General features: G+C 40.8%; 1 protein-coding gene across 5 annotated transcripts in view; it reads left to right on the forward strand.

Moving 5' to 3' along the window:
• PCLO (piccolo presynaptic cytomatrix protein) overlaps positions 1 to 23,520 on the forward strand; it is a 337,168-nt gene that overhangs the window by 182,845 nt on the left and 130,803 nt on the right. For all 5 annotated transcript variants that reach the window (XM_060778188.2, XM_060778189.2, XM_060778190.2 and 2 more), the window contains exon 7: positions 5,960 to 8,165. In XM_060778188.2, coding sequence (XP_060634171.2) covers positions 5,960 to 8,165 — 2,206 coding nt within the window. The remainder of the gene's footprint in view (positions 1 to 5,959; positions 8,166 to 23,520) is intronic.

Below are 23,520 nucleotides of genomic sequence, written 5' to 3' on the forward strand. Positions count from 1 at the left end.
GCAGCATGAGAAGCTACACATGTTGTCACCATGGTGGCGTACACTGCTTTCTCTCCCCTTTCGGCATGGAGCCTGGCCAGAAGTAGATGTGTATTGTTTAATGGGCTCCATGGTGAAAGGGGAGAGCAAGCGGCATATGATGCTCCATCTGTTGAGGCTGTATGTCAGGCTTAGTCAGCAGCCAAATATTTTGTTGCCAAGAAAAAGGCAAACTGGTAGGGTTGGTGGGTTCAGCCATGTAAGTGTTTCCTTGTTCACTGATTCACTCACTTGTGCAGATTCACTCAGGTAACCAAACAGTTGTTTTTCATTTTTGAAAGAACAAACAAACAAACACACAAAAGACACAAAGTTTGCAAGCTTGGTAGTTGATTAGAAGTCCTTTGACCAGTATCTGGCCACTTGGAGTGCTTCTGGTGTTGCCGCAAGAAGGTCCCCCATTGTGCATGTAGCTTGCCCCATCCATGTTCAACATCTACACAAATGACCAGCCACTGCCAGAAGGGACAGAGAGCTTCATCTATGCTGATGATCGTGCCATTACTGCTCAAGCAGGGAGCTTTGCGCCACAATCCCGGTGGAAAGTTGTATTTTAGCTTCCTGTCTGTTAATAATTCTGCTTGTCATTGTGTCTTTTTTTTTCTGACATTAGTTTTTCTGCGTCATATCCTAGAATTTTAAATAGTGGAAAGAATTAGTAAAGTTGACCCTTTAACATATGAAAACTAGAAAGGCAACAGAAACAGTCACAAAGAGTAACTAAAATAGTACTAAACCATTCAGACTGAAAGACTCTAGAATCAATTGTGAGTCATTTTATGACTCTGTATTAAAACATTACTGTTTCACAAATGAGAAGCAATGGAATGTATGAGCATTTTGATTGCATGGGTAGTCCCGGTAATTGGCTAGATGCTTGCTAACCTCTTGCCAATTCTTTCAAATTGGAGAAGACAAAACAAACAATATTGTGTTTCTCAAAGAGAACCATCTCTGATGGTTGAAGATAGCTGTAAGTAGATTATTGGTTTATGGTGATTTTGAGTTGACGAAGTGGAAGCTATGACAATGGATAGTATTTTTATCTAGGACAAAACCCATTGTCCGATTTCAGGCATAACTTTTTCCAAGAAGGAATAGAAACAGAATGGTTGAAACAATCTTAAAATGGACTAACTTGACTATAGAGATGGAAATGTATTTAAGCTGAGAGGTAGTGAGCAAATATGTTGGGCCTGTATGCTATCAATTGGTCAAACATACACAAACATACACAAAAACCCTCACTACCACTGAGGATGCTTGCCATAGATGCAGGTGAAACGTCAGGAGAGAATGCCTCTAGACCAGTATTTCTCAACCTGGGGGTCGGGACTCCTGAGGGGGTCACAAGGGGGTGTCAGAGGGGTATCCAAAGATAATCAGAAAACACAGTATTTCCTGTTGGTTATGGGGGTTCCATGTGGGAAGATTGACCCAATTCTATCATTGGTGGAGTTCAGAATGTTCTTTGATTGTAGTGAATTATAAATCCCAACAACTACAACTCCCAAATGTCAAGGTCTATTTTCCCCAAACTCCACCAGTTTTCACATTTGGGCATATTGAGTATTTGTGCCAAGTTTGGTCCAGATCCATCATTGCGTGAGTCCACAGTGCTCTCTGAATATAGGTGAACAACAACTCCCAAACTCAAGGTCAATGCTCACCAAACCCTTCCAGTGTTTTCTGTTGGCATGGGAGTTCTGTGTGCCCAGTTTGATTCAATTCAATCGCTGGTGGAGTTCAGAATGCTCTTTGATTATAGGTGAACTATAAATCCCAGCAACTACAACTCCCAAATGACAAACTCAACCTCACCAGTATTCATATTTGGGCGTATTGAGTATTTGTGCCAAATTTGTTCCAGTGAATGAAAATACATCCTGCATATCGGATATTTATGTTATGATTTATAACAGTAGTAAAATGACTGTTATGAAGTAGCAACAAAACCAATGTTATGGTTGTAGGTCACCACAACATGAGGAACTGTATTAAGGGGTCACGGCATTAGGAAGGTTGAGAACTACTGCTCTAGACCATGGCCATATAGCCCGAAAAAACCTACAAAAACCCATACACAAAATTGCCCTTCATGCCACAATTAGACTATTTCAAAAATGTCCTTTACACTACAAATATATGTTTCTAAAGCCTGTTCATTGTAGCAGGGCTATTTTTAAAACATAGCATTGGGAAGGGTTAGTCTTTCCCCAGTAGCAATATCCACCCCACTGGGCATGCATACTCAGCAGCAGAGTAGCACAGCGCAAGGGCAGATGTCTTCACTGTATCTGGTTGTGATCCCCAGGTTGTGCCAGTCAGCTTTCGTATGATATTGTTTCTAGCACCCACTTTTTGCTTGATGTTCAGGCGGTGCTTCTTGTAGGTAAGAGCATGGTCCAGAGTGACTTCCAGGTATTTGGGTGCGCTGCAATGCTCCAGTGGGATTCCTTCCCAGGTGATCTTCAGAGCTCGGGATGCTTGTCTGTTCTTGAGACGAAAGTCACATGTCTGTGTTTTAGATGGGTTGGGGATCAGCTGGTTTTCCCTGTAATAGGCAGTAAGAGCAATTATTAATAAGTTGTTTTAATTATAGTTGCTCACTGAGAGAACGTTAGCTTTTTTGATTTGTTGGTTGAAACATTGGATTGAGCAACAGTAATGAAAAGCTGAGCACAAAACTAAATCACACTCATCAAAATGGGGAAACTGGCAGAAATTTTATGGATTAAAAATTGTTCAACAAAATGGAAATGGCAACAGGAAGTGGTGAGACTTTTTGAAGACATGTGACAAACAGCATCTGTAGTGGTGAAGTGTAAAAGTTAACTAAGGCCCCAACGTACTGTATACACTCACATATAAATCAACCACGGGTATAAGTCAAAGGCAGATTTGGAGGCCAAAAATATGATTTTTGATAATGATCCATGCAGAGAAAAAGGTTCCAGTGCCACCTCATGGGACCAGTAACCCCTTATTGCCATTGTTTTCCCACCCATTCATTCAAAAAGAAGTGGCACTGCAGCAGAGAGTCATTTATTATTATTATTTACAGCTTTTATATTCCACCCTTCTCACCCCGCAGGGGACTCAGGGCGGATTACAGTGTACACATATATGGCAAACATTCAATGCCAATTTTGACATACAACATATACAGACATAGACAGAGGCTATTTAACTTTTTCTGGCCACCAGGGGAGCTGTCGCTTTCATCATCCATCTGCGACACTGATGAAGTACTTCCGCATTCTCCGCATGCTTTTTGCTGGAGTGCTTGCTGGAGTTTTTTTTTATGGCCTCATAAATTAGTTAATTTAGCCTCCCCACACTTTAAGGTGGTACCTTATTTTCCTTCTTGACAGATGCAACTGTCTTTCAGGTTGCAAAGGTCGACAACCAGCTACACAATTGGTTGGAAACCCACTCCAACCCGGGCTGGCTTCGAACTCATGATCTTAATGCAGCTGACACTCAGCCAGTTGCACCCGGTCATTGCTTCTTTTAGGTTCTCGTGAGATGGGTGAAGCTCTCTCCTTTCACCACTCTACCCAAAGAAGGAGAATTTTTAAAATGGGAATAAAGGTGCCACACTTAAGACTGATTCATGGATAAGCTGATCTAGTATTTTTGGGTCAATGTTGTAACTAAAATGTGTAGACTCATACACGAGTATATACAATACCTAAATGTAATGTTGAACACTGACTTGAAAAAGTACACTTAAAACTTCTGCTTTTCATGTCAAACCAAGGCATTGATTAGGGCAGGAGATTGTCATACAAAACAAGGTACATAATGATAGTCGTTCTTTTTATCCCTCAGCGGAAGCAGCTGTACAAAAAAATCAGGAGAAAAAACCTGCCCAACCAAGGATCTCCCAACGCACTTTGTTTTCTCCCAACTCACTGTGACTCTTCTGGGGTTGGTTAGTTTTGGGATGCTGGAATGTATGCAAGCAAACTTTGATATCATTCACACTCTGTGGGCACCACAGCAGGGCAGGTTGAGTCCATCCAGATTGGACTACTGTAATGCACTTTATGTGGGGCTGCCCTTGAAAACAGCCTGGAAATTTCAATTGGTTCAACGGGCGGCTGCCAGGCTGTTAACTGGTGCTCCTTACAGGGAGCGGTCAACCCTCCTGTTTAAGGAGCTCCACTAGCTGCCGTTTATTTTCTGGTCCCAATTCAAGGTGCAGGTTCTTACCTACAAAGCCCTAAACAGTTTGGGACCCGCCTACCTGCGTGACCACATTTCTGTATACGAACCCACACGATCTCTTCGATCATCTGGAGAGGCCCTGCTCGCACTCCCACCTCCATCGCAAGCGCAATTGGTGGGGACGAGGGAGAGGGCTTTTTCGGTGGTGGCCCCTCGACTCTGGAACTTACTCTCCAAGGACATCAGGCATGCCCCATCTCTGGCAGTCTTTAGGAGGAGCCTGAAGACATGGTTGTTCCAGTGTGCCTTCCCAGAATAAGGAAACTCCTAGCAATATGTCCCTAAATGCACTTTATCAATGATTTAGGATTGTCTGCACATCCCTTTCCTCTCTGAAATTCTATCCTAGTTATATATTTCACCTGGTCATGCTCAGCATTACTTTTTAAAAAATGTAATTATTACATTTGGCCCAGCCATAGGTTTTTAATGCATTGTTGTGCTATTGTTAATGTTTACTGCTGCTTTTTGTTTATGAGTTTCATATTGTTTTGTATTGCTGTTGTTGTTGTTTTTGCTGATGTATTGTGGGCTCGGCCTCATGTAAGCCGCACCTAGTTCCCTTGGGGAGATGGTAGCAGGGTACAAATAAAGTATTATTATTATTATTATTATTATTATTATTATTATTATTATTATTATGGCATCCAGAGAGAAAGTGTAAAACTTTCATCTCTTATCTACTCACTTGGCTACCATCCTACTGGACTCAGCTCATGATTATTCAATCTAGTTAATCAATCACAACACTTCTCTCAGTTTTAGTGCCCTTGATTTTGACCCATTTTTAATGCAACGAAATACACCGCAATGTATTTCTAGCTTTTAAAAGAATTCTAGCTTTTAAAAGAAAAAAGATCTATCATTACAAAAGATTTTCCCAGGCTCAGCCAGGCCTTCAAATGCTAATGAAGGTGGTCAGTTGAAACATTCACACCTAGCTCCAGCAGAGAAGAGCTCTTTGCCCCACCCCAGCCATTCCACAGATATATAAACCCATTGTCCTAATTCCAACAGACCTCACTACCTCTGAGGATGCTTGCCATAGATGCAGGCAAAATGTCAGGAGAAATGCCTCAGGAACATGGCCCTATAGCCCGAAAAAACCCACAAGAACCTAGTGATTCCAGCCATGAAAGCCTTCGACAATACACTTCCTCTCACTGTTTGCCACTACCTTATAGTATTTAACAATACAGTGTGTCGGAACTATGAAGGATCAGTTTACCTGGCTAAGAAAAATTGACAGACGAATCTTTTACTAATTTATGTAATTAGCTTTTAATGCCAACTGAGATGCTGTCAAATGCTGAATATGATACTGAATTGACTTCTTAAATTGTGTGCTGCATGAAGGAGAAAAAAAACATTGCTTTCTTTCAAGTCATGCATAACTTAATACGCTTGAATTGTATGCTCTTAGAATTATGTTGTTTTCCAAACTCAATAGCCCCAAGCAAGTTAGCTTTTAATTATAACGTGCATCAGATCATTGATCTTTCTGTTTTTCCCTTTTCTGCACTTTTCCTAGCTCAAGGAAAGTTGGAAACATAATGATTGTAAAGCATCTGGGAGTCTGCAATATATGTGAATGAATTGCTGTTGGCTTAGTGGATCAGAAGTTGTCCTAGCCTGTACCGCTCCACTGCCCAGGAATAATTGACATGTTTTTTTTCTTTTGGTGCAGACTAAGGGATCTTCAACTTCAGTGCCATCAGGAATGCAAAAGAAGGTCAAGAGGACTTTGCCCAACCCACCTCCAGAAGATGCCACAGTAGGAACACAATCGGCCTTCACAACTGTGGGGTCAATATCGCGCCGAAGGATCTGCAGAAGTAACACCATGGCCAGAGCTAAAATTCTACAGGATATAGACAGAGAATTGGATTTGGTAGAACGAGAATCTGCTAAGCTTCGGAAAAAGCAGGCAGAACTAGATGAAGAAGAGAAAGAAATAGATGCAAAGCTTCGATATTTAGAAATGGGCATCAATCGACGAAAAGAAGCACTGCTAAAAGAAAGAGAAAAGAGGGAGCGTGCCTACCTTCAAGGAGTAGCAGAGGAGCGTGATTATATGTCTGACAGTGAAGTTAGCAGTACAAGGCCTACCAGGATAGAGGCTCAGCATGGCTTGGAAAGACCACGAACTGCACCACAAACAGAATTTGACCAGTTTATACCCCCACAGACCGAACCAGAAAGTCAGTTTGCAACTCCTACAAGTCCTTATTCTCAATATCAGTATTCTTCACCTGCCCTTCCCACTCAAGCCCCAACTCCATACACCCAGCCATCACACTATCAGCAGCAACAGCCTTTATATCAACAGCAGGTTTCTCCTTACCAAACACAGTCAGCATTCCAAACTGTGGCAACCATGTCTTTCACACCCCAGGTTCAGCCACCACCAACCCCACAACCTTCATATCCACTATCTTCCCAATTGATGGTGATCCCACAAAAAACAAGGCAGAGTTCATTGTATCTGGAGCCCAAGATAACCACAAACTATGATGTGATTCGTAATCAGCCTCTCATGATAGCACCTGCGTCATCTGATAACACATATGCAGTATCCCATTTGGGGAGCAAATACAGCACCTTGGACCTACGGCTTGGACTGGATGAAAGAAGCAGCATGGCCAGCAGTCCCATCTCTAGTATATCTGGTGACTCATTCTATGCCGATATTGACCACCACACAGCCCGCAATTTTGTGCTATTAGATGACATTGGGGATCTTGCTAAAGGAACATCAACTCTGAGCTCTGCTTATGGCCTGCATGAGAAGGATCTGAGCAAGACTGATAGGCTTCTTCGAACCACTGAAGCTCGGAGAGTGCAAGAAGTCTCTGATTTCCTTGCACCACTTCAAACTTCTTCCCGCTTGCATAGCTACATGAAAGCGGATGAAGATCCAATGGAAGACCCTTATGAACTTAAGCTCCTAAAGCATCAGATCAAGCAGGAATTTCGTAGGGGTGCTGAAAGTCTGGACCATCTGGCAGGCCTGTCACAGTATTATCATGGAGATACTAGCTACAGACATTTCCCCAAATCTGAGAAATATAGTATAAGCAGGCTTACATTAGAGAAACAAGCTGCCAAACAGCTCCCAGCAGCCCTTCTTTACCAGAAGCAGTCAAAGCAGAAGAAGGCCTTACTAGATCCCAAATTATCTAAATTTTCACCTATTCAGGAAAGCAGAGACCTTGAACTTGATTATTCAACCTACTTGACTTCAAGCACATCATCACTTGGGGGCATCACCTCCAGAGCAAGACTTCTCCAGGATGATATAACATTTGGCCTTCGAAAAAATATCACAGACCAACAGAAGTATATGGGACCCACATTGACACATTCCCTTGGTACAAGCCTCGGGGCTGCACTGAGTACCTCAATGAGATCCACATTACTTGATGAGGCTGACAAACCTTATAGCAGTGGTAGTAGATCTAGGCCTTCCTCTCGGCCATCATCAGTTTATGGGCTTGACTTGTCACTAAAAAGAGATTCTTCAAGTTCATCTTTAAGACTGAAAACCCAAGAACCTGAACCACTAGATGTTTCCTTCAGCCATGCTGCCCCTTCTGGAAGAACGAAACCTACCAGTTTACCTATCAGTCAGAGTAGGGGAAGAATTCCAATAGTAGCACAGAACTCAGAAGAAGAAAGTCCTTTAAGTCCTGTGGGCCAGCCAATGGGGATGGCAAGAGCAGCAGCTGGGCCATTGCCACCTATATCAGCAGATACTAGAGACCAGTTTGGATCAAGTCATTCTTTGCCTGAAGTCCAACAGCATATGAGGGAAGAATCACGAGCTCGTGGCTACGACCGGGATATAGCCTTCATCATGGATGACTTCCAGCATGCCATGTCAGATAGTGAAGGTAAACTAGACCTCAGACTGCTTTATCGCGCTCACAACACAAATCCTCATTTCTATGCATGTGTCTAATTTTATCATCCTTCCGGGACTACTACTACTTTTTTTTCCTTTCTGCATTGTGTGTGTGTGTATGTATATATATGTGTATATATATCTTCTTTTCAGTTGGCTGGATTATTTAACTCTATGCTCAGATTCTGGATGGGTATATAGATAGACTTGCATGTTCAAGACGTACTGTTTGTTTCCTTTTTCTGTTTGCATTGTGTGTTTTTTTCTCTATATATTTCTTGCTCTCTACTTTTCATACAAGTATTTTGGCTGGGATTTTCAGCACTGGTCTATCTTCTTCCCTTAAGTCTTAGGGATAAGTTGCCACTGAAAACATCAAATTCTGAAAACACCACCCAAAATAAATAGTCTTCATACTTCTGTAACCCATTTGTCTGGCAATCTAGCCTTCTGTGTAATAAGGTTATGTGGCATCCTAATATATTTTAAAGAGTACCATTTATAAATGAATACCTTTTATACATGACTCCTTTATATAATACAGTGAAAAATATTATTTTAAATCCTGATGGAACTGTGGGTAGAAGCAATAGTGTTGTCATGAAATTTTGTATTCTTACAGCAGTGTTTCTCAACCTGGGGGTCGGGACCCCTGAGGGGGTCGCGAAGGGGTGTCAGAGGGGTCGCCAAAGACCATAATTTATTTATTTGGGGTTCTTTTACCCCGCCCTTCTCACCCCGAAGGGGACTCAGGGCGGCTTACAAAAGCAAGGCACAATTTGATGCCTGCATCATAAAAACAATCAACACAAAATTACATCAATACACAGTTAACACCAAATATACATTATAACCATAAAATCAATAAAATCAATAAAACCAAATACAAACCCAGATTCTCCTCTTACATGGTCAGCATTCGCTACTCATAGATCTAGTTTTACGTTCCACTTCATCAATCCTGCTAGTCTTACTCGCCTGGTTGTCTGATTTAATTGCCGGAGTGCCCAAAGGCCTGGTCCCATAACCAAGTCTTCACCCTTCTCCTAAAGGCGAGGAGGGATGATGATGCCCTGATTTCCCCCGGGAGTGAGTTCCACAGCTGAGGGGCCACCACTGAGAAAGCCCTGCTCCTCGTCCCCACCAGCCTCACTTGTGACAGTGGTGGGGTCGATAGCAGGGCCTCCCCAGATGATCTCAGACTCCGAGGTGGGACGTAGAGGGACGTAGAAAACACAGTATTTTCTGATGGTCATGGGGATTCCATGTGGGAAGTTTGAGCCAATTCTATTGTTGGTGGAGTTCAGAATGTTCTTTGATTGTAATGAACTATAAATCCCAGCAACTACAACTCCCAAATGTCAAGATCTATTTTCCCCAGACTCCACCAGTGTTCACATTTGGACATATTGAGTATTCATGCCAAGTTTGGTCCAGATCCACCATTGCATGAGTCCACAGTGCTCTCTGGATATAGGTGAACTACAACTCCCAAACTCAAGGTCAATGCCCATCAAACCCTTCCAATGTTTTCCATTGGTCATGGGACCAAGTTTGGTTCAAATCCATCGCTGGTGGAGTTCGGAATGCTCTTTGATTATAAGTGAACTATAAATCCTAGCAACTACAACTCCCAAAATACAAAATCAATCCTCGCCCAACCCCACTAGCATTCACATTTGGGTGTATTGGGTATTTGTGCCCAGTTTGGTCCAGTGAATGAAAATGCATCCTGCATATCAGATATTTACATTATGATTTATAACAGTAGTAAAATTACTGTTATGAAGTAGCAATGAAAACAATATTATGGTTGGGGGTCACCACAACATGGGGGACTGTATTCAGGGGTCACGGCATTAGGAAGGTTGAGAACCACTGTCTTAGAGGCTCCGTTGTCACACTGCTATTATAACACCTTCATAAATTGTAGCCTGTTGGTTGTGCATGAACATGTGTACATCAAAAAAAAATGAGGGCAGTTAATTTTGTCAGTAAACGTGTACATACAATTTAAACCTAAATGTATGTATAAATTATCCTATATGAAACCTTACCAGTACCTCTGCAATATAAGCATGTTTGTGATGGAAGTTGCACATTTGGAAAAAGCCCCATCTACCCGACACGTTGAGAATAGTCTAAGTCAGTAGCGGGCTGGGAAAAAAAAATCAAAGATCTTAAAAATTAGAATACCAGGCAAGTGGAAAAGCTTATGTACCACAAATGCAAAGAGATTTCTTACATGGAGTCATTGGGAAATGCTTTTTTAAAAAGAAAGGCAAAGGAAAGTGTTATTCCGATGTTAAATTTCAACTTTGTTGGACATTAGAGTAAAGTTTTTAATATTTTTGAAACTGTTTCAGAAGCCATTTACAAAAGATATTTTGAATATGAATGCATTTTACATGTTTCTTGCCTGTTTTTAATTTGTATGTGCTGTTGAGTTTGATGAATATTGTCCAATAAAGATATTCTGCATGCTCTATTGTGTTTGCCAAGAAAAAATAATTGCTGTAAAACAAATGCCTGTATTACTATGCAGTATGATAAATTAGTCATTCTTACCATATTTATCCATTTGTTTATTTATATAATGATTCGGTGATATTTCTTATAGTAGTATCTTTGAATGGTATACCTATGACAATGATATCTCAGTATATTTACTTCAGAAAAAATATGTCCTGGTCTATATAATAATTCGAATGGGGAAAACATAGTGGAATATATGATGCAAAACTGCTTTCATACACTTGATGCAATCTTGACCTATCTTCCAAAAGTATAAACAGGTGAGATGGGATCTAAAACATATTCGTTGCATTGTTTTTATATAGTAATAATATTTATTAGCGGGAGTTACTTTAGTTATTGTGAAGTTTTTGCATGAGATTTAAGTAACTTATTTCAATCCTATATTGACTTACTTATGAGTAGTAGTAGTTGTTTATTCGATGCTTAGACCACAGGTCTTTCACATACAAGGCAAGTCAAATAAATAAATACATGAGCACCAGATTATTAAATACAATATAAAATACACAATAAAATCCTATAAATCATTAAAATGCTACATATATCGATGGCAAGATCCACCTTTAAAATACTACATGATGTATAGACTCACACCTGCATAGTTAAAAACCAAGGAAAAGCAAATAGATACAGCATTATTAAAACTACGTAAACAGCCACTATTAGTTGAAAGCATCCCCAGCACAGTCAACTGCAATATCAGAGATTAGTTTTGCCCGGATTTTCTGTGCTGCCAGGGCAAAAAGAGACACTTTTTGAGTAACCACGGGGTTAGTGTCAGCCAAGAGATAGAAAATCTTTTCGGGCACAGTGTTAGTCTGAAGGAGGTGAAGAATAAACTCCAGGATTTTGGTTCTTGGTTCAGAGTACAGAGGACAAAAAAGCAAATAGTGAGGCAGATCCTCAATTTCCGGGGCCCCGCAAACATAAACGAAGAGCCAGAGGGGTGCCCGTATATCTGCCATCAATCACTGCTTATGAGTAAATACTTATTTTATACTTACACCTATGAGTAATAGTGCAGCTCTCCAGACAGTGTTGGAGTATAATTCTCAGCTCTAGCTAAGAGTGAGGAATGCAGAGAGATGCAACACAGCTTCTAAGAACTAGACAATTCCAACCCATTCTTGCAATAGATCCCTGTTCTGTCGCGCGCTGGGCCTGTAAATAATTTCCTTTAGAACAGGATGTGCAACCTTTGCCCAGAGGGAAGCCAGGGGGCCCAAAGAGAAGTTCTCAGAGGGTTTTCACCACAAATAGTCTTTAGATGGCTTGTGAAGTACAACAAAGTCTTTTATTAATGAACAATCAAACAGAAACTTCTCTTGTCTTCAGTAAAGTTAAGCAAATGATCCCAAGCTTTTAGACAACTGGTGAATTCCTAATTTTGCCCACGAAGAACAGGCAACTGTCTTCAATAACTTCTTCTTTAAAGGAAAATCCTCTTTTTAATTTCTCCCAGGCTGATTGTAATCTAACCCTTACTGATGTGGGCTCCGCTACCGGGTCGAACCGCTTCTCGAACGCCGAGTGAACCTACCAGTAAAGGCTTAGATGTTCTCCAGCTGGAGTTCTTTGGTCTTTAGGGCTGTTTTCCTGGAAATTCTTAAAGGTTGAAGCTTTTGTACAGGGGAAGCATGCACACGTCCTATACATTAGCTTTCCTTGTTGAGACTAACTAAAAAATGGCTCCCTTCCCTTCCCAATTGCCCTGAGCAAGGGGTGGGACCAAACTTAACAATGATGGACAGGTGACTTGCCCTATGACTGTAACCAAAAGAAGCCACCTATCTGCAGAGTCCCTGAAATCTAGGACTGCAATCAAACATTCAATGCAAAGCAAATAAAGTTGGAGCTCCTGGTACAGCTGTACCAGAACAATCCCTATAAATTGTTCTGAATCTAAGAGCTCACTAGACTGGACAATTACACTATGTAATAAAATTTGTAATATGTTCTGTTCCTGGTTTGAAAGTGTTAATTCCTGTTTAGTTGTGCAGCACTTGCTTTGAAAGTAGTTATACTTCAGAAACTTTGTTTTTGTGGCTGCTACAAACTATGTAGAATTGGTTGAGACTCTGTGAGATACTAATTAAAAAACTATAGCAAAATGTGGTTCATGACATTTATGGCCCAGGAACATAACTCATGTTACATAGTGTTATTGCAGGGCTAGTCTGGAGCAGAAATCCTCTGACTTGACCTGGCGGCCTTGGAGGGATCCACACACTGTGGCAACTCACAGCTATGGCTGGGCAGTCTACATGGTCCAGACAGGCCAAAACTGATTCATCCCAGCTGGACTATCAACTTAACTTCTCTGGCTCTGTCACCACTGCTGAATGAAATCCCTGATCATAGTCAATGAAATCCCTGATCAATCCTACCTGGTCATGTGAGTGCCTCTGCTGACATTGCAACAGGACACCTGCCATATTCAGAAGCTCTCTGGGCCCATATAGATGGGTCCATATCTTAAGACCTGCCACAGGTTGGATGCCTCCAGTAAAACCGAAGTAATTCAGAACAAAGCATGGTTTGGATCGGCACTGCACTTTGGGCACAGTGTGGATAGTACAACCAGATTGAATGTAGACTGGTCCATTGTCCACACTGGCCACTGTCTCCATTGCCTCTCCCCTATACTCATCAATGCAAGGGAAAGGGGACTGCTCAGTCCTATCACCACTGTAAACACCTGCAGAGCTCTGGGAGGGTGCTTCCAGACATCACTTAAACCCGTTTCAAAGCGGGTTTAAAAGCCCGCTTTAGCATGGGTTTAACTCCCCATAACCCACCCAAAACCCAAGTTTTCCTGCTTTGTTCCAAAGCCTAGAAAGACCTGGATTGCATCATACCATCCCTGGTCCCAATCCACACAGCCATCTTGGTTTTTTAGACGTCAAGAGCCTGAAAAACGGAGAGGGAACCCAGCCCCTCCCCCCACCCCAAAAGAAGCCCTTAAAAGTTAAAAAAAACCAGATCATTATTATAGTCCTCCTCCCACCCTATTGCCATGAGGAAATGACGTGGTAGAACATGGGGGCAAGGACACCCCCCCCCCCCCCAGTCTCCTGGTGCGTCATTTTCTCATGCCAGAAGGATACAAGGAGGACCATAATGGTGGCTTGTTAAGGGTTTTTTTCTTTACTTTTAAGGGTTTCTTTTGGGGGGCTTTGGGGTGGTTGTATGCTATCCTGATAGTAATTGGGATGGCATGTAGCCATCCTCCCCCGGAAAGCCCGCGTTTTGGGTAGGTTTTGAGGACTTAAACACATGCTGAAGTGGGTTTTTCAAACCCACTTCAGCACGGGTTTAAGTGATGTCTCTCAGATTTTTGCAGGTGTTTACAGTGGTGATGGGGCCGAGCAATCCCCTTTTCCCTGCCTTGATGAGCACAGGGGAAAGTGATGGGAACAGTGGCCAGTGTGGACAATGGACCAGTCTACATTAAATCTGGTTGTGCTGTTACCACTGTGCCCATAGTGCAGTGCCACTCCAAAGTTTGGCTCTAACTGAATTATTCCCTGACTTCCCTTAGCATGGGGCTAAATGGGTTTAACCTGGTTTGTTCCTCAATAAGGACTGAAGTCCCTAAACTTTATGTTGACATCAAGGAATGGTTTCTCAATTACCGCAGGCTACACAGCCAGTCTAGACAAGCCCTCATGCATTTTTTAAAAATGTAATTTGGTTTAGATTGTTCTGCTTCTTATATTATTTTAAAACCTGCTTTAGATTTCCTTATGAAAAAGATGAGTAAATTGCACATTATGGAAGCACCTATGTACTCAATTTCTTCAGAAATCAGCTGAAACTGTGAAGAATACAAGTCATATTTCACAATGCAGGTCTACCAAAGTAAAAAATACGAGGGGTATTTTTTAAGTAAGGTCCATTTGAACATAAGTACACAACGAAAGTTTATTTCAAAAAAGTAAATTTATTTTCAGAAAGTACATACTTCACTCTATTTTTCGACATAGTTGCCACGTTTGTTCAAACACTTATCATACCTCTGAACCAATTTTAAAATACCCTCTTAACGAATCCTCGCTTCAACTGAAGCCACCAAATCGTCTGTAATCAAAAAAGGGTGACCGGAGCGGTCCTCATCATGGACGTTGTCACGGCCATCTTTGAATTGTCGTACCCACTTACGCACTTTGCTTTCACTCATAACAAAATAACCGTACACTTCACAAATCTGTTGATGAATTTCTGTAGCAGGCAGGTTCCTTGCTGACAAAAACTGTATCACTGAGCGAACCTCACATGCGGAGGGTGCGTTGATAGTCTTAAACATTTTTAAAGCATAGAACAGAACCATACAGGTTAGCTACAGAGCGGAAACTGAGCACAGTTGTTCCCAAGACATGCCGGTAAACGACGCACGTGCTCGTTGCGGTATGCGCGCGAACTACTAGTGTCTACAACAAAATGGACCTTACTTAAAAAATACCCCTCATAGAAAGAAAACTAGCTTGCAATATAGTAAAGAATATTAGAAGGGGAATAAGAATAGAAAATATTTGTACCATCGTTATATCATGTAATTAACTCTCTAAACTAATGGACCCTTTCATTTTTTTCTTTTCTTTTTAATTTTTAAAGCTAATTTCAGTAAGGATGAGACTGCCCTGATTTGTAATTTAACCTTTCTGTTTGATATATAACTTGAATAAGGTGGATCCGATATCTTTTTTATTTCCTTATTCAGTTGTTCCATTTTCTTTTAAATTAATGACACATTCCTGTATTGCCTCATCATTCCCACTTCTTATATCCTTAAGCTACAGTTTTAAATAAATATGTACACAGTATCAGCTATGAACAGTGGTTTGTGGCATTGTAATCAATGGAACCATTTATACAGGAATTGGGGCAATTAACTGATATTTTCAGCACCATCAACAAAAAATCATTATTTTGCTGTTTGGTGATAGGAAAACAGGATATATTTCAAGAATTGTGTATGTTTATTTATTTTTATTTATTTAGAACTTTTTATATACCGGTCTTCTCACCTCCGCAGAGGGACTCAGGCCGGTTCACAACAACAGTATCACAGACAATCGTTTAAAAATACCACATCCCATAATACACTAAAACATTAAAATACTAAAATACAATCATATAATTACATAGGCCAAGTCGTCAAAATGTAATCGTAGTTCATCACCATCCGTCCGTGTAGTCATGAGTTATTGACTCACTCGTCAAATGCCAATTTCCAGAGCCAGGCTTTCACCTGTTTTCTAAAGGTCAGGAGAGAAGGGGCAGTTCTAATCTCCAGTAGGAGAGAGTTCCAGAGCCGAGGGGCCACCACTGAGAAGGCCCTGTCCCTCATCCCCACCAGACGTGATTGCGAGGATGGTGGGACCAAGAGTAGGGCCCCTCCAGAAGGTCTTAACAATCTTGATAGTTCATATGGGTGATCTTTTAAAAACTTTGTCCACACCACATGCATCTATATATCCTAGAATTTCATGTGGTGTGATCATTCATATGTTGCAAAACTCTTGGAATGTATCCTGTTTTCCTATTGCAAAATATTGCAAAGATAGACTTCATCTACTGTATTCACAAGCATCCCCTCTCCAAACATACCCACTTAAATAATGTTTAAAGATGTTTACATCTCAAGACGTAGTCACTAAACTGACTATCCCAATTTGTCTCCATTTCTAAAATCTTCAAATCCATAATCTGGTTTTTCTTTCATTCATGTACAAATATAATTCTGTGAGAAGAGAGGGTGATGACCCAGCAGACTGGTGGAAGGAAGACACAAGTTAGATCTTTTAAAAACTGTCCACACCACATATATCCTAGAATTTCATGTGGTGTAATCATTCAACTTATCTAAGTCCCTGTCCACATTCATGCAATGGCTCAATGTTAGTTTGGAGATGCACCAGCAAGCACTCCTTGGCCCCTTCCACACAGCTGTATAAAATCCATATTGAACTGGATTATATGGCAGTGTGGACTCAGATAATCCAGTTCAAATAAAATATTGTGGATTATCTGCCTTGAAATTCTGGATTATGTGGTTGTGTGGAAGGGCCCCTTGTCAAAGAAGCTAAAGATCTTGAAAACTACAGCTTCCATTATTCCATAGCATTGAGCCAGGGCAATTAACGTGGTGTCGAACTGCATTAATTTTGCAATGGAGCCCCTGGTGGCGCAGTGGGTTAAAGCCCTGTGCCGGCAGGACTGAAGACCGACAGGTCGCAGGTTCGAATCCAGGGAGAGGCGGATGAGCTCCCTCTATCAGCTCCAGCTCCTCATGCGGGGACATGAGAGAAGCCTCCCACAAGGATGATAAAACATCAAAATCATCCAGGCGTCCCCTGGGCAACATCCTTGCAGACGGCCAATCCTCTCACAACAGGATGCTCCTGACATGACAAAAAAAATTACAATGTAGATTTTTTTTTTTTTGTCGTGCCAGGAGCGACCTGAGAGACTACAAGTCGCATCTGGTGTGAGAGAATTGGCCGTCTGCAAGGACGTTGCCCAAGGGACGCCCGGATGATTTGATGTTTTATCATCCTTGTGGGAGGCTTCTCTCATGTCCACGCATGAGGAGCTGGAGCTGGTAGAGGGAGCTCATCCGCCTCTTCTCAGATTCGAACCTGCGACCTGTCGATCTTCAGTCCTGCCGGCACAAGGGTTTAACCCACTGCGCCACTGGGGGCTCCGCTACAATGTAGATGTACCCTGAGATAACCAAAAAGCCCTTTTCTTGTATGCCTTTTTTTCTGAATCATTTCCGCCCATCCTTGTCAGAGTTGTATCATTCTGAAACCTCCAACTGGATGTTTAAGCTGCATTTGGCCCAGCAAACATTTTCATAAAACAGCCACTAGTTTGTTTCCAAGACTTTCATTGTACAAAATATGCAATCCCACAACGAATCCCATGAAATACTGTGAGCTAAATGTGACAACCAAATCCAGGGTAACTGTAGGGACTGAGCAATAATAATGTCAGTCTTAGGTAAATACAATCTACATAAAAATGTAAAACTAAGTGCTTAAATATTGTATTATTTGGCAACTTTTATTTTATAGTTCTGGAAGTCTGGGTAAATGTAATATTCATACACATAGAAAAGCAAAGAAAATTGCGGAGAGATAGTGTTAATTTTTGGGAAGAAAAAACATGCATTTGCTGCCCTCAAGGCTATTGTTTGTCAGCTGCTGTCAAGCCTTTTCCTCACTTACTAGATGAATTGTCTAAATTGTCTTATTTCAGACTTTACCAAAAAAGGAAGAGACATGCCAAGTATTTATAACCACCACCCATGAAAAATTAGTCATATCCTTATCTATTTCCATATACAAAGGACTAGGATAATCTCATCACTTGTCACAACACATCAGTGCTACATTATGCATGTATTTTATAGAAGAGCATATTACTTTATAAATGTGATTGATTGGTAAATTGGTGATAGATCAAAAATGGACAAATTCATTAATTTTTATTTATTTATTTTGAGCATTTCTATCATTCTCACCTCCGAAGAGGAGCTCAGGACAGCCTATAACAGGCAGCCATTAGATGCCAACACAATATATTAAAAATAATAATCACAATAAACACAGTTAAAACAGGGTTGTTGTAGATTTTTCCAGGCTATATGGCCATGTTCTAGAGGCATTTTCTCCTGACGTTTTGCCTGCATCTATGGCAAGCATCCTCAGAGGTAGTGAGGTCTGTTGGAAGTAGGAAAATGGGTTTATATATCTGTGGAATGACCAGGGTGGGACAAAGGACTTTTGTCTGCTGGAGCTAGGTGTGAATGTGTCAACTGACCACCTTGATTAGCATTTAATGGCTTGGAAGTGCCTGGGGGAATCTTTTGTTGAAAGGTGATTTGATGTGCCTGATTGTTTACTCTCTGTTGTTTTGCTGTTGTAATTTTTGAGTTTTTTAAAACTGGTAGCCAGATTTTGTTCATTTTCATGGTTTCTTCCTTTCTGTTGAAATTGTCCACATGCTTGTGTTTTTCAATGGCTTCTCTGTGTAGTCTGACATGGTGGTTGTGAGAGTGGTACAGCATTTCTGTGTTTTCAAATAATATGCTGTGTCCAGGTTGGTTCATCAGGTGCTCTGCTATGGCTGACTTCTCTGGCTGAAGTAGTCTGCTGTGCCTTTCATGTTCCTTGATTCGTGTTTGGGTGCTGCGTTTGGTGGTCCCTAAGTAGACTTATCCACAGCTGCATGGTACACAGAAGACTCCTGCAGAGGTGAGAGGATCCCTCTTGTCCTTTGCTGAACGTTGCATTTGTTGGATTTTCTTGGTGGGTCTGTAGGTGGTTTGTATGTTGTGTTTCCTCATCAGCTTCCCTATGCTGTCAGTGGTTCCCTTGATGTATGGCAAGAACACTTTTCCTCTTGGTGGATCCACACACACAGATAGATATCTACATAAAAACTCCAACCATCACCCAAGTCAAAAAAGAAGCACCATTAAATCCTTAGCAGACTGTGCAAAAAGAATCTGCGAACCCCACCTCCTCCAAGATGAACTGAACCACCTCAACTGGGCTCTACAGGCCAATGGATACTCCACCTCAGATATCAGAAGAGCTGCAAGACCCAGAACAAGCCACGAGAGTAAAGATGAAGATCCACCCAGAGGAAAAGTGTTCCTGCCATACATCAAGGGAACCACTGACCGCATAGGGAGCTGATGAGGAAACACAACATACAAACTGTCTACAGACCCACCAAGAAAATCCAACAAATGCTATGTTCAGCAAAGGACAAGAGGGATCCTCTCACTTCTGCAGGAGTCTACCGTGTACCATGCAGCTGTGGACAAGTCTACATAGGGACCACCAAACGCAGCATTGCCCAAACACGCATCAAGGAACATGAAAGGCACTGCAGACTACTTCAACCAGAGAAGTCAGCCATAGCAGAGCACCTGATGAACCAACCTGGACACAGCATATTATTTGAGAACACAGAAATGCTGGACCACTCTCACAACCACCATGTCAGACTACACAGAGAAGCCATTGAAATCCACAAGCATGTGGACAATTCCAACAGAAAGGAAGAAACCATGAAAATGAACAAAATCTGGCTACCAGTATTAAAAAACTCAAAAATTACAACAGCAAAACAACAGAGAGTAAACAATCAGGCACATCAAATCACCTCTCAACAAAAGATTCCCCCAGGCTCTTCCAAGCCATTAAATGCTAATCAAGGTGGTCAGTTGAAACATTCACACCTAGCTCCAGCAGACAAAAGTCCTTTGTCCCACCCTGGTCATTCCACAGAGATATAAACCCATTTTCCTACTTTCAACAGATCTCACTACCTCTGAGAATGCTTACCATAGATGCAGGCAAAATGTCAGGAGAAAATGCCTCTAGAACATGGCCATATAGCCAGGAAAAATCTACAACAACCCAGTGATTCTGGCCATGAAAGCCTTCGACAATACAGTTAAAACAGTTTTAACAGTTATAAATATTCATTAAAATAGTAAACCACATATTTAAAGTAACATATCACTGGTTTTCAGCTAAATACACTTTTCTTCATAGTAAAAAGAAGCAAGCCCCTTGAATTAAGTATTGTATTAGTTTGAAAACCCAGTTGGGAAGAATGGCAAAGGAGTGACAATTTTGTGTTGCTTTGAGCAGTATTTGCACATCTCAAAGTGTTTCCAGAAATCGTTTTACACAGAAAAACACATGGGATATTTTGCGCCACAGCCATTGCTTTCCCTGAAAAACACTGTTTCCAGAAACACATGTTTTTGTGCACAAAAACACACAGTGCTTTATACAAAAGTATGATTCTGCACAATAAACACCTCTAGAAAGTCTGTATTTATGCAGAAGGATAGATGATAGATAGATAGATAGATAGATAGATAGATAGATGATAGATAGATAGATAGATAGATAGATAGATGATAGATAGATAGATAGATAGATAGATAGATAGATAGATAGATGATAGATAGGTGATAGATAGGTGATAGATAGATGATAGATAGATAGATAGATAGATAGATAGATAGATAGATAGATAGATCGATGAGAGAGAGAGAGAGAGAGAGAATTTTGCAAAACTCTTCATGAAAAAAGTACAGATTCATTTTGGTACTGCAGTTGACAGAAAAGTATAAAACTTACTCATCTTTGCACATGAGATAAAAATAGAGATGAATAACCTTAATAAATATGCATGGGGCTGTAGCCATAGGAAAATTACACCAAATCACAAATTTTCTGTCACCCCACCCATATATTGCTTTTCTGTCCTCAATCCATGTTTTCTCACTGTCTACTCAAATGACTGTCACTGCTCTGTTCCTTTCTCTAAAACTCACACTGCCTCTCCCATCCTCCTACTATTCAATTGCATGCTATGGTTAAGTAATCCAATGTCTTATGTCTCCAAATTGATATGCTGGAATTCTTGATGTTTTAGGATGTCTGAAGGATATATTGAGTCCATGATAATCATGAAGTGCTCACCCTGTCTTATGGACAACGGTCAGAATACCAGTTACTCATAAATACAGCCTTTTATGCTCTTGCAACTTGTCTAGCACATACATGATTATTCTAGGGGTGTGCAAAGCAAAAGAATTTCATTCTGCTTTTTGTTCTGTTTTCATTTTTTCCTTTCAAATTTTGGGTACCCCTGCCCTCCCCCCTTCTGTTTTTGGGAAGATTCTTCCCAAAACTGAAACAGAACTCTTGATCCAGAATTATGAATCTGAACAACCTCTCTCCTAATCTCCTGGAAAGTTCCCAAAAACAAAACGGAATGAAAACAAAATAGATTTCTGCCATTTTGAACACACTTAGTTTGTTCTATTGGAAATTTTAATCACAACGTTTGTCCAAAAACCTGGATCAATTTATCCATAGGGTAATGTACATACTGTACTGTAATTCTTACATTAAAAAGGAACCACCCCCTTCTCTGAGTGTAATGTTGAAAACTGAGACTTTGGTCTGTACTTGGTAAGCCTAAAAGACAGCCAACCCTCTCTACTTTCTCCACTGAAGTATGATTTTTGGGTTGGTTTTTTTTAATGTCTGGAAATGGTGGCAATAGCCAAGGGTGGCTTTGTATTGTGATTGCTATTACTTGTATTGATGTATTGTGGGCTCGACCTCATGTAAGCTGCACCGAGTCCCTTGGGGAGATGGTAGCAGGGTATAAATAAAGTATTATTATTATTATTATTATTATTATTATTATACTGGTGGCTGGCCCCCCTAAGGTGGTACTCTTTTCCTCCACAGAATGACCCTCGACCTATCCATGGGTCATATCAAAATCCATAATTTTGCCCCCCCCCCCATTTGTCTTTAACTTATACATAGTAATGTTAATATTTATGTCCTTCCCTTTCTTAAAAGATCTCAGAAGGGGCCATAACTAGCAAAATAGCAACCATCTAAAACAATTTGTAAGGCTTAGAACTGTGTACACTATATTAGAACTCATCAATCTGATTTCATGTGGCCATGATGTCTAGGCCCTAAAAGCAACATTCATAACTTGGTACCAAAATTAAACCAGTATCAGATCAAATAGTCCTCCAAAGAGAAGACATTGTGAAAAAGAGAACCACAGTAAAGAAAGCTCTCCTAAATCATCCATATAATGTATTTCTCCCATTAGTGGGAGACAGTGGAGAGCTTTCCTGACAGATTTTAATGGTTGCAATATAGGAGGAGAAAGCATGCCTCCAAGTATCCAGGTTTCAGACTGATCAGGTAGGACTTTAATGGTGCCATCAGCCATTTGAAATCAGGCAAGAAGCATGTTGATTTCTTCTGCAGTTGAGCAAGAAATGATGTGAAGTGATCTTTCTAAAATATTCCTATCAGCAGTCCAGTGGGTATCATATTCTAAATAAATTTTCCATGTACACAAACTTTGGTGGAATCCTGCCAGTGTTAATATACTACACATTGTTGCTGCTTGAACCAATTCATTGACTGGTATACAACTCTTCATGATTTTAAAGTAACCAATATTTATTTGATTCTACTTCAAAAAAAAGAATATTTGAATATATCACACTGGCATGATTTATGTGTTTAAATTAACTATTAATTCTGCAGGCTAATCTATTTTATCTAACCAATCTCTGGATGGGAAATTGCTTTGGAAAACAATAGTCCGACAATCTCTACCCAGAGCCATCAATCCATGTCAGATTTTTTTTTCTTGGGAAAGCATGTCTGGATCCCTACAAGGAAAAACAGGTAGAAGTAGAAATTACACTGGGTTGTTGTAGGTTTTTCAAGGATATATGGCCATGTTCTAGAGGCATTTTCTCCTGACGTTTCACCTGCATCTATTGCAAGCATCCTCAGAGTTGGTGAGGTCTGTTGGAAGTAGGAAAATGGGTTTCTATATCTGTGGAATGACCAGGGCGGAATGAGTCCCTGGTCATTCCACAGATATATAAACCCATTTTCCTACTTCCAACAGACCTCACTACCTCTGAGGATGCTTGCCATAGATGCAGGTGAAACGTCAGAAGAAAATGCCTCTAGAACATGGCCATATAGCCCGGAAAAACCTACAATAACCCAGTGATTCCGGCCATGAAAGCCTTCGACAATACTCAGAAATTACACTAGTTTTAAGGCCAAATTACTTTTCCTAATGAGCAGTCCAAAATAGTTATTAGGATTTTATTGAATGTAGAGGCATGAAAGACAAGCAGACAATCTGAACCAGATCCCATCGTGGACTCTAGGTAGGGTCAGGCCTAGTTAGTACTTGAATGGGAGACA

This window comes from Anolis sagrei, chromosome 5 (assembly GCF_037176765.1).
Source record: "Anolis sagrei isolate rAnoSag1 chromosome 5, rAnoSag1.mat, whole genome shotgun sequence".
NCBI classification, from domain to species: domain Eukaryota; kingdom Metazoa; phylum Chordata; class Lepidosauria; order Squamata; family Dactyloidae; genus Anolis; species Anolis sagrei.